The 12,593-nt window shown below is 39.6% G+C and overlaps 1 protein-coding gene across 3 annotated transcripts in view; it reads left to right on the top strand.

The window, feature by feature from the left end:
- Positions 1-12,593, top strand: part of DOCK7 (dedicator of cytokinesis 7) — a 186,206-nt gene that overhangs the window by 151,609 nt on the left and 22,004 nt on the right. For 2 of the 3 annotated variants that reach the window (XM_054981568.1, XM_054981564.1), the window contains 3 exons: positions 1,980-2,123; positions 3,323-3,454; positions 4,782-4,796. In XM_054981568.1, the coding sequence (XP_054837543.1) occupies positions 1,980-2,123; positions 3,323-3,454; positions 4,782-4,796 (291 nt within the window). The remainder of the gene's footprint in view (positions 1-1,979; positions 2,124-3,322; positions 3,455-4,781; positions 4,797-12,593) is intronic. The other variant, XM_054981566.1, reaches the window with a different exon arrangement.

Consider the following 12,593-nt stretch of genomic DNA (forward strand, 5'->3'; position numbering starts at 1 on the left):
ATGAGGATGTCAATTTCACAGACCCTGCATTGGAACGGCGCGGGGTCTGTAAAACTGACAGCCTCTTTTCCTGCTTTCCGGGCTGTCAGTTTTACAGACCCTGGGTCTTTGAAACTGACAGCCCGGGCAGCAGGAAAAGAGGCTGTCAGTTTTACAGACCCGGCGCTGGTTCCAGCACGGGGTCTGTGAAACTGACAGACCCTTTCTCCTGCTGCTCTGACAACAGGAGAAAGGGGCTGTCAGTTTCACAGACCCCACACAGGGTCTGTGAAATGACAGCCTCTTTCTGCTGCTGCTGCCAGAGTGGCAGGAGAAAGAGGCTGTCAGTTTCACAGACCCCACGCTGGAACAGTGCAGAGTCTGTGCAATGACAGCCTCTTTCTCCCACTGCCAGAGCGGCAGGAGAAAGGGGCTGTCAGTTTCACAGACGTCACGCCAGTTCCAGCGCAAGGTCTGTGAAATGACAGCCTCTTTCTCCTGCTGCAGGAGAGTGGCAGGAGAAAGGGGCTGTCAGTTTCACAGACGTCACGCGGGTTCCAATGCAGGGTCTGTGAAATGACAGCCTCTTTCTCCTGCTGCAGGAGAAAGAGGCTGTCATTTCACAGACCCTGCGCTGCAGGGGTCTGTGAAACTGACAGCCTCTTTTCCTGCTTCCTGGGCTGTCAGTTTTACAGACCCCACACTGTTCCAGCATGGGGGCCGTGAAACTGACAGCCCGGGAAGCAGGAAAAGAGGCTGTCAGTTCCACAGACCCCGCGCTGGATTCAGCCAATGGGCTGAAACTGGCGTGGGGTCTGTGAAACTCCGAACTGGCCACAGAACAGCTCGAAAAATTTGTTTGTTCTGTAAACACACGTTCCCACAGAACGTGTTTTTCGGCCCAAACGAACCAGCCATTCCGTACGGAATTTTGTTCCGTGGTTCGTTTCGTGCCCACGTTTAGTAGAGAGTAACAGAATCCTTGCAGGTGATGGGGTTTTAATGTAGTTTCTTCAAAAGAAAATATCTTATGGGCAGGTGACCTAATTAAAAAAATGCCTACTGATGATATCTTTGTTTATTAACCTTTTTTTTTAAATAATAGCATACAACAATATATTTAGGAGAGGACCTCCCCCACCGCCCCACAATATTTTAAATTCCTGCTTAGTACAAAAAATAAATACATTGCTGCTAACTACTCTAATTTAATGCAGTTGATTACATGGTGTTAAAGCTAAGGCTAGCACCTGCACTTAACCCAAACACAGTGTATTAGAATTGCCAAAAGATACTAGTGTTACAGTTTGGCTTTTCTGTTGAATATTCTGCCAGGATGCATTCTGACTACAGTGCAGAGTCCCATGCTATAGCAAGCTTATTTGTCAGAATATGTACCCTTGCTGCCATGCCATCAGTGGCAGAGCTTGGTTCCAACACTTCACAGCAAAAGTAGCAGTTCTGTGAATGTCCTTAAAACCCATTGCCGGAAGTCCAAGAAAATCTTAGAACTAGTTGTGAAAGGAAATATGGCAAGTGGGAAAGTTCAGATGGGTGATAATGGGAAGTATTAGAATGCAAGCCTAATAGCAAACACTGAATTAGTATGCCTCAAATAATGTTGTAGTATGAGGGCATTCCCCTACACTAAAGCGCCGTGTTCCATCATAACTGTTTTGCAGAACAGATTATTCTCCTTCCTGTCACTCTGTTATCTAGAAGCCATCACAATACCATTGTATTTTCACTGGTGTCCTACCCTAGAAAAACACATTATCCTCTGTTTAGTTCTAGTCCTATGAGATGGCCCACTGAAATTTATTACATTGTGGTATAGATTGTTTGAAGAGGATCTTAGCAAAATGAAATATGCTTTCATTTCACAGAACATTACCTAATTGGGAGGTGAATGAATATTAAATAAAGATGCAGTTTTCTAGGAATTTAACACTGTTGATGTTGAAAGAAAACATTTCATATCTCACCTGTGATTTCCTCAGAACATCTCCTCAAATGTTTTAGAAGAATCAGCAGTTTCTGACGATGTTGTATCACCAGATGAAGAAGGGATATGCTCTGGAAAGTATTTCACTGAAGCTGGTCTAATTGGATTGCTGGAGCAAGCTGCAGCTTCCTTCTCTATGGTAGAAGAGTTTAATACACGTATTTATTAAAGTATATTAAAATTCCTTATGATTGTATAGTTCTACATATTAGAAAACACAGGCAGGGAACCCTCAAGACTAAAGGGGGAAGGAAAATATTATTCTCTCATTGTCTTCTTCCCACACTGTCCCCACTTCCCTCCTTTATTGTCTCCTGCTTTATTACCCTTCCCTCTGCTTCCCTGTTTGATCCAAGTCCTATTCTTCTCTTCTTCCCATAACCTTTGGTTCCACTTCTTTCCTTACCCCTTCAATCTTGCTGGTTGTCAGTTTCTCCTAGTTGTTCTTCACACACACCATCCAAGCCTCAGCAGCCTTTCCCCCAAACCCTCTCAGCCCCACTGCCTGTCCCCTTTCCTGATTCCAGCCATCTTCAACTTCAAATAAGATTAAATAAAGCACAAGATAGTTTAAACGCACCAGGATCTTTCAAGACTAGTTTACAAATTCTCAACTGCCATTTTGAGTTGCCTAGGCAATGTTGTCTGGCTTTGCCTAAGCAACCCAGTGGTGGTCAAGATCTCACAAGCTAGTCTCGCAGAATCTAAACTATTTTTTTTGTTTAATATCCTCTTTTTAAGTTTAAGAAAGGCCAATCAGTGGTTGTAATTGGAAGGGAAAAGCCAGTTTGTCATACATTTATGTGTTTATCATGTCTGATGGAATAGATTGTGCTACAATACAGAATGTGCACAGCTAATGAGCTGTGGGGCTCTTTCACACAGTTTTTTCTTTTCTGAAATTGCATGGGTGTACGTTGCTGCTTTGGCTCATCTTTAGAACCTTCAGGTTGATTAAAGATGATAATGGACTTCTGGAAGCTACTGTAAGAGTTAAAAATCTCTTATCCCACATGCTAGAAGAAAACATGTGTAGCGTTGACACACCAACACAGCTACTACCCAGGCCACATGACTTCCATCTTGTTTAAATTAACATTTAGAGCACAATGCCCTGCACATGTGGTAAAAACGTATTTGTATGAGTTTCACATGTGACTGTGTGTATGTTGTTTTGAATACAAAATATGCATATCATTCTACCTTAGTAACAAATGTATCCCAAACAGGCATTTTCCCATTTTATTATAATAATATTGTAATCACATATTGTGCTCAGGATTCTTGCTGTATTTTTATGATCAATAAAAAGATACATTGACGTACTTTTTTTTTTAGGCTGGCATGTATGAAGCAGTCAACGAGGTTTACAAAATCCTTATTCCAATTCATGAAGCTAACAGAGATGCCAAGAAACTGGCTGCAATTCACGGTAAACTTCAGGAGGCATTCAGCAAGATAGTTCATCAGGTAACAGTTTCGATTTTTACCAGCAGTACCAGCATCATTAATGCAATTGTCCTGCCTGTGTTGCTTGCGCAACACACACATGTACACAAAACCCAAGTTACAATAGCTTTTCATGTCACTAAAGTACCGTGATGTAGGGAATCCTGTGGATAGTGGTTTGAATCCAGTGACTGACTTCTGCATAGGAGGATCCAGTAACCCCCTTCCACTAAGTCTGCCTCCAGCAGAATATCTTCTTCTGGTATTTCTTCCATTAGAAGAATTAGTGGAAGGGAATCCATCTTGAAGGAAAGGAGTCACTAGATGCAACCCTATGTTATGTCTGTAAAGTCAGCAATATTAGAGAAAGATAACCATTATCTGTCTGCCACTTAACATCCTCTAGTTGACTACATAATGTATGAAAGTACTACAGTAATTCTAACATATTTCTCACGGGTTACATTGGCTGACCACCCTCAGGGGTGTGTGCCTTCCATTTTAGCCATCTAGAGCTGCTCAGGTAATGGCAGAGACCCTTTTTTGGTGGTACAAGTGATCTCTGCTTGTGAAAACTGTGACCTGCATTGTGTAAACTGAGTGAGGATTGATGGTCCTGCCTGCTCATGGTTTCCTCACCCATAGTCTAGGAATAGGAGCATCACATCTCCACAGGCCATCCACGTGCAAAGGTGCTGCTGCAGTGTGGAGATCATGTTTCATTTCTATTTTGAACCCCATTCTCAAAAAACCTCACCATATATTTAAATAAATTTATTGATATAATAGCGCAAATATTATTCAGACAACTTACTGTAAAATGTAGATTTTAACCAGAATGCAAGCGTACATGAAAATTAAATTGTATTCTACTAGAAAATGCAAATGATGTAGTAAACTCGACTGCCCCCCAAAAGTGAACATTGAAATTCATTCCTTAAATGCTGGATTTTGTTGCACAACTTGGCCATTGACCCAAGCATTCAGTTCTTTGGGGTGCCATCGTAATTTGAACACCTTTCTAAATCCACTTTTGTTGGAGTGTGTTTTGGATTGCACTGTAAATCCAGATTTCACTGCTTGAAATTCAGATTGCACTGTAATGGTCATAGTGGCTTTGATAATTCAGATTTGGCTTTAAGTACTTAATAGTGGGAAAGAGGGCTTTGCCATGCTGCAGTTTTTCCTCTGAGCTAAGTGTCATATTTAACATGCAGCAGCTAAAAATCCTTGAGGCCCCTTGAAGTGACGTGTTCTGTGTTAATGGTTGTATTTTGGCCTTTGAGAAGAGAGTACTGATTTTGTTTCTGTGACAGACCTTTTTTTTTTTTTACTTTTTATTATACAGAGTACTGGCTGGGAGGTAGGTAATATTTTAGTTAGTAAAGAACACTAATAGATTGATCTGATGACTCCTGCCAATGCTTACCCCACATGTGCTAGCTGTGGGCATTTCTGTTGCTGTCTGCTATTGATCTGAATTAATTAACAAGAAATATCAGCCAAACTGTTGTGGTCATTTTAGATAACTTAGGTAGTGCATGAATGCCTCTGTATTACACTAATGAGGTTCTTTGGCGAATGAACCACTTTTTTTTTTTACCATCACTAGTTTGTTTGTTTTTATATTCCATTTCTCATCAATATTGACACAGAATACCATCTTTTCCTACCATATGTTTACCCCCAACACAGGGGTCGATTTAAGTTCTAATACTTGAATATAAAAAAATGATTCTGATTAAAAAGATGTTAATTCTTATTATAATATAACTCTGGCATTGACAAAACAAGCCCCTTCTGCTTTGTTGAAAGGTCAAGAATGACCTTTCAAGGTCAAGGTCTTGGTCAAGAATGAAATGAACTCAGTTTAAGGCCATTGTCAAAAATCCCAGTATGTGGTTTTCAGTGAGCAAAGAGATAGATACCTTTGTTTGCTTCTATGAATGCCAAAATTTGAATGACTCCAGTAGCTTTCTGGGGATCAAACCCTGCTTCTCTAGTGTTCTTTGTAGTAGAATGTAGCTCATTTATAGCTATGTCGTGAAAATAGTGCTCACAGGAGTAGGCTAACAAAAGACATACAGTGGACATATACATGGCTATATGAGAATACTACCCCCCATTTTAAATGTATTATCAAGTTTTCCTAGTTTCAGGTATAATTTGGTGAAGCTTTAAAAGAGCAGTACTGAAGGACTTCAGCAACTGAGCAAGTAGCCAGATTTCATTGATTGCAATACAGAAATTCTGGTCCATTTTTATTAAGTCATTTCACCTTCAGTAGTTCCTTCCTCTGAAACCCCAAACTGTACTTTAAACTGTTAAAGTTGCATCTGAATCACTTTTCTGGGTTGCGGTCATTAAACTCCCATTATGTATTTTAGATATCAAACTTTTAAAGGAAAGATTGGGGCTACCAATTTTACTGCAGGAATATTTTGCATTTAACAGAGGTCCATAACAGGCAGAGGTCCATCAAGTACAGTTTTCGATATGCATTTCCCTGCCAGAAAAAAGGAGCAACCCTAGGAAAGGCCTACTCTCAATTGTAACAAGTTTCGGATAAGAATATTACAGAATAAGAATAGGCTAGCTGATGGAGCTTTTCAAGTCAAGTTTGTGCAATTCAAAATGCTCTCTTATCAAATATGCAAATTTCTACACACAAAAAACAAACACATGCATGTTGGGCTCAGCTCTATTTGTTTGTGTCTTTAATAGAGCCCCCTTGGCTACTATATATTTTTCCATTATGTCTCTCATTGCTGAACAAGTTTGCAGCCCATCTGACCTTTCATACCTAGACAAACAGCAAAGACCATAAATAATCAATCTGGCAGGAGTACTGTTAAAGATCTTTGCTTCCTTTTATGTTACAAACTGGTGCATATCAGAGAGTGTTAGATGCACTGAATTCCTGTGAAAATCCAGTACATAGTTAAGAACATAGGTCCTGTTAATTTCAGTAGACCTTCAGTGTATCTACCTTCTTTCAGTGTGAATCTCGTATGTACCCACAAAACTCTGATCTGCATTTGAAAACAGTTTCCCCAATTTATACCTTCCATGCAGACACATTTTGAACAGGACTTTTGAGAACAGAAGGCATAGTTGAAATAGGAGTCCTTTGCATTTTTTGCAAACACTTTATAAGATTTGTCTCTGTCCTACCAACCCCACTCTCAATTCAGGTGCTGATGCTGCCTTTTCATTTTCTCTGGCCCCTCATTCTCTATCATGATCATTCTTGTTGTGGCTGCTAGTTTTTTCTTTTGGAGCTTTGGTTCAGGAGAGCGGTTGTGATATAGGCAAAAATAGTGTCAAAGCACCATAGCTGGAGCACTGTCTTCATGGCCTCCACCCTTCAGTGAACGTTAAAGACCAAACTTTACTCTTGGAACCAACATGCATTTTTGTAGCACTCAAGACCTTGGAATCACTTTGATTCAGAAGAGTCTAACCTCTGCCTGTCAAACACAATATATGGCACACCATCCAGACAAAGAGATTTGTGTAGCCCTAGTCTAACCTGGTCTAATTTTCTGTCCAGAAAATAAGGAAACGATAGTCACAGCTTAATTTTAACCTTAAACGTAAAAGAACTCAGCTGCTTTCTAGAATAATGTGTCTTAACAAACGTAGCCTTTTAAACCATTCACTCTTCTTATCCAATAACTGTAAGATAAAGATCATACCAGTGTGATGTGGTTGCAACCAAGAACCCAGACTGCTCTGTAAAAATAGCTGCTTGCTTAAAGAAATCCTCACATGGATTAGCTGATTCTACTGCCAGAATCTGAAAATCAAGGGTGTCACTAGCACAGTTAGAATTGGACCAAAATCATATTGTATCACTCAAGAACCAATTGCAACAAAAAATACCATATGAAGCACCACGGATCTGTGGCTGTTCAGCAACTAGTAGTTAGTGATATGACAGCCTGTGAGCCCCTTTTCTGACTAATGTGTGTGATGCTAAATCGACCCCTGAAGTATATCCTGTCCTCAGTTACAATTTTAACATCATTCAGTATTGTTTTATTGCATGGTAAAAACACATCCATGGTTTATGTTCTTGACCACTGCTTTGCACCTGTCACTTCTTTCTGAAACATTTTCCCCCTGTGTGGCCGTTAATGCCCATTGCATGCTTTTTTTTTTACCCATTCCCTATTTTTAAGTACTTTTTTGTTTATTTGCTGCCAAATGCTGCTTATTTGTTTTGAAGTTTCCCTAATTAAAATACTTTCTGTTTTCTCCTCTATTGCCCTGGTTGCTGATCCTCCTCCCCACTTTTACTATTGTCTGTTGTGGTAAGTTCCTACTAAGTTGTTGTTGTTGATTTTTTTTTTACCTCCATGGCATTCCCCAATAATTTCATTTTACCAAAGACTTATGCCAGCTCAAGGGTTTATGAAATGCCTTGTTGTGCAAGTCCAGTTAAATAGTTGGGCTTTTGGAGGAGAACTTTCCAGTTAACTGCACAGGATGATCTGTTGGAATGTGGATATTTCTGCCTCTTAGCAGGCCCAAGTAGCATCTTATGCCATTCCAACTCAATGCTATGAATTCACCTGCTAGATTATTGGAACAAAACCCTTGGGATTATTAACTGTACAAAATTATGAGATATTCCTTTAGACCAATATTGGACTTTGGGGGGATTTTGGCTGATTGTTGATGTAAACAGGGACAAATTTAGCGGTTATTTTTCTTGCTTTTGGCTAAGTAAATCCAGTTGGCGAAGCTTTTGGTACATAGATGGCAGAAACCTCTTAAAACTTTATACCCAAGCAGGTATTTACCATGCATAACAACATATTATGAACCCTTCATAAGTCATGATGGCTGTTACCCGCTCTGCCAGTTCTGTAATGACTCTACAGCGTTCACCTTCATTCTCTTTGCCTCCCAAAGACCTATTATTTTTCTCAAAATAATAGATTTAAATGCTTTATAATAACTTCCTTTCTCATAACTGCATTTTAGCACCTCTCAGAAACAAAGACCATGGAATATTAATTTCTTTTATTTGCTTGTAAATGCTTAGTGGGGTATTTAATTTTGTGAAAACTTTTGGTCAAAAATTATGGAACTCTTGTATATTTAGAACACACCTTGAACAATAACATGATGTCATATGTTATTGCACATCCCAACTTCCACCTGTTATTTATGGAATTTCATTCTTTGGTTCATGTATTGCACACATTTCAGCATGCTCTGAGTTGAACTTTTCCTAAAATCTTCCCTAAGCATTGATCCATCAATACTCCCCTTAAAATTTAATGACAACTACACCTTTCTTTTAAGTATCCTCTGATTTGTCTTAGGTAACTATTGTTCAAGTTTAAAATTACAGTAATTGATTCGAATCTTTTTTTACGTATTATGTTTAAATTGTTACACAGCATTCATTAGCCGTCTCATGATATTTCTAAAATGATCGGCCCTGACTAGCACCTCTTGCAATTAATGTTACCTAAAAACATCAGGAATTTGTGGAGGCTCAGAGGCAATTTCTAGCTGAAAGACATGCCCTTTTCAGTTTCAAAGTTACCAAAGGTTATATTAAATTTATAGAGCAAGGCAGTCTATTGTTTCTGGAGTATAGTGCTACAGAAGTACCCTTCAGATGACCTATCTGACTTGGCCTTGTATTTATGCAGTTATCAGCCGGAAGGGAGTTCTGTGCTCAAACAGATAATTAATTGGAAGATTCACCTTTGATATAATACCACTGACTAAATACGTTCTTCATTCTATTTCTTTCTCACTTAAAGAGCAACTCCACTCATATATTTTCCCATGGTTAACATTTCTGTTTTCTGTACAGGAAACAACAGTATGTATTATGTGTTCATAACATTCTGCCAGAACTTTTACACACACATGCACATGCACATGCACATATGTGTGTTGAAAACCAATAGTGAATTTTCACTCTGCATACATCTGGCTATTTAGACATATATGATTTCCCCATCCATGGCAGCAGGCACACTTTTTCCTAGCAACAAATAATGTTGTGTAGGAAAAACATCATGTAATAAATAGCCCTGTGATTGTAAATACTTTTTGTCATCATTGGACGTTCCATTAAGTGGAATTATATGGACAAATGATGTATTTGAGTATTAGCGTTTAGAGCAGGAGTTGGTAGGTTGATGTCTGTGCTAGATGATGCTATTCTTGCATTATATATGAGAAATGGACTTAAGCTTGTCAGCCTTGTTCCACACAAATCTTGGTTTTATCTGGGTATATTCTCCTTCACATATGGGCGTTGGTATGCTTCTCAGTGAAATAATGCCTTAAATTACATTTTTAAAAAAGAATTATAAATTAAAAAGCATATTTATGTAAATTTCTAATGTGACTATTTCCACAGTCTCAGTGTAGGAAACAATGGATTCTATAATCCACAAGCAAAGTTTGCAGAATAGAATTTTCCCACCTCCCGCTATAATGTCCCACATGCAGCAACATTCAGACCACCAGGAATGGCCCTGGGTCTGCACCAGGAGGGGGAAATGGTCAAAAATTGTCTCCTCCCATTAGAGGAGCAGAAAAGCAGCAGGTGGGAGTGCATCTGCTTAACCTTTTCACTTCCTGCCATCGTGCCCACTAAAATACTTGTTCACCCATGGGAGAAAAGAGATTGAGTTTTATATATTTTCCGTTTGCAAGAGAAAAGCAGTAATTTTGAGCTGGAAAATTATCAGAAAGAATATCTGGTGTACCCTTTAGGGTAACTTCATACATTTCAGGAAAGATTAATTTCTGTTTGTTCATGGTTTGTTTCCATAGCTACCAAGTTCAGGGGAAGGACAGATGTGCGCTAGAAAACATGCAGTAAAAACGAGGATTTACCAAAATCCCCATGATCATGTTGACTGTATGTTTTCAAACATTTGTTTCTCCTCTACATGTTATGATACAACCCCAGAGAAATCTGTTGGATGAACAAGAACTCATTTTTAATATGTCATGCAAAGTGGTCTTTATATTAATTCTAGAGCATTTACGTAATGTACTTTTAAACATGTAAATAATTTTAGTAACAGGGATTTATATATATGTAAGTTGTATTAGGCACAACACTTAGAGTGTTGCTAAGGTGCGTTAAATGCTAACCTATTTGGGCATGATTAAGTAAGTCAATCCTGGAAAGCCCATTTCCATGAAAACCCCACCAGGGGTCATCACTCTCCCCTACCAAGTAGGTCAATATCTTAAAAGAAAGGAGAGAAACCTGAGAAATTAGGATTGCTTACTTCAGAAAGGAAAACTGCAAGATTAGATGCACTACAAATGATCAAATGTAGAACAAGACCACCATACTATTTGGTACAAATTCAGTACAATTTTGAATACAACACTGAAAATGATAAGCCATGCTTTGCCACTTGGTCATGGTTTTTCAGAAGGCAATGTGCTCTGATGTGGTGGTAGTAGAGAGTGCCCTCAAGTCATAGCTGACTTATGGCAACCCCTGGTGGGGTTTTCATGGCAAGTGTCTAACGGAGGTGGTTTGCCATTGCCTGCCTCTGTAACCCTGGTCTCCCATCTAATTACTAACCATGGCCAACCCTGCTTAGCTTCTGAGATCTGATGAGATCAGGGTCACCTGGGCTATCCAAATTAGGATGTTCTCTGATGTAGATCACTATAATTTCCATTGTAAATATGGAGAACTCAAATCTACAAGAGCAACCCTGTGCCTCCACGACTAGACTAATATTCAAACCCATGTCTCCTTTAGAATTCATACCCAGCTGACCCCCAGCTTGATTAGAAATTTGCACCTTGGGTAATTTGAGGTAATCACTTTATAAAACTCACTGAATTGTGTGTTGGCTCCTTGCTACAGCTGGGGTTCAGCTACCACTTAGTTTGAACTTGGGGTGGAAGAAGACAGTTGAGACTATTGGTAGTTGGACTTGTCAGTGCTTTTGTTCTATGAAGACGTGGCAAAAACAGAACTCTAGTCTTTCGGCAGTTGCCTAAGAAACCAACTCCTGGCACGGGTTCCTGGGCCACTCATTGATCAGGCTCCAGCTCCCCTTTTTTGCTTTGTGCATGGAGAGATCCCTGGCTTTCGGGACCCCTTGACCCTCTTCAGTTCACAGACCTGTATTGTACCATACCAGTACCAGTTTCTGGCCTACATGTAGCATTGAGACTTTGATTACTGCCTTAGTAAGTTGTTCTTAGAGATCAATGAAAAAATATACTATTTTGATACCATTGAAAGAAATACGGGTGACACCGTTTTGACTTTGATCCTGCAGCCTTGGCTTGACTGTGTTAAACTGAACAACACAAAATCCACAAGGGGACGGCCTTCATTTGAATAAACATGAAAGGACAAAGTCCCACAGACCGTTGTGCTGCAAAAAATATTCCTTTTTTAAGCTCAAAATCATCAAGTGTTCCAATTTTACAGGCACAGAATCATCAATACCGCAGCTGTAAGCTTGCTGAATATCAATCAAAACACCGTGAGAGCATCTCATCTGCTGTAGACAACCTCCCGGTGGGAAATTGGCAACGGGTTTGCCGGCTACGTTGGTACCCCGTTTCACTGTACCACGCTTCTTCAAAAGCCTTCACAACATGCCAATGTATAGTCGCCTGATAGGTCAGTTCATTCAAAATCCTCATAGATTTCCATTTCATAAGACATTTTCCTCTGTTTATGTCATTTATAGTCTGCCTTTTTTACTGAGACTCAAGGCAGATTACATACAGTGAGGTTAGCACAGTCGATATCAAGGACATTTCAATAAACAATGCCATAGGATAAATAAATATAAGTTTACAAAGACATAGCATTAGAGGAAACAGAGGAAAATGTCCTATGAAATGGAAATCTATGAGGATTTTGAATGAACTGACCTATCAGGCGACTATACATTGGCATGTTGTGAAGGCTTTTGAAGAATCATGGTACAGCGAAATGGGGGTACCAACGTAGCCAGCAAACCCGTTGCCAGTTTCCCTCCGGGAGGTTGTCTACAGCAGATGAGACGCTCTCGCGGCGTTTTGATTGATATTCAGCAAGCTTACAGCTGCAGTATTGATGATTCTGTGCCTGTAAAATTGGAACACTTGATGATTTCGAGCTTAAAAAAGGAATATTTTTTGCAGCACA

Source organism: Eublepharis macularius, chromosome 5, assembly GCF_028583425.1.
Source record: "Eublepharis macularius isolate TG4126 chromosome 5, MPM_Emac_v1.0, whole genome shotgun sequence".
In the NCBI taxonomy this organism is placed as follows: domain Eukaryota; kingdom Metazoa; phylum Chordata; class Lepidosauria; order Squamata; family Eublepharidae; genus Eublepharis; species Eublepharis macularius.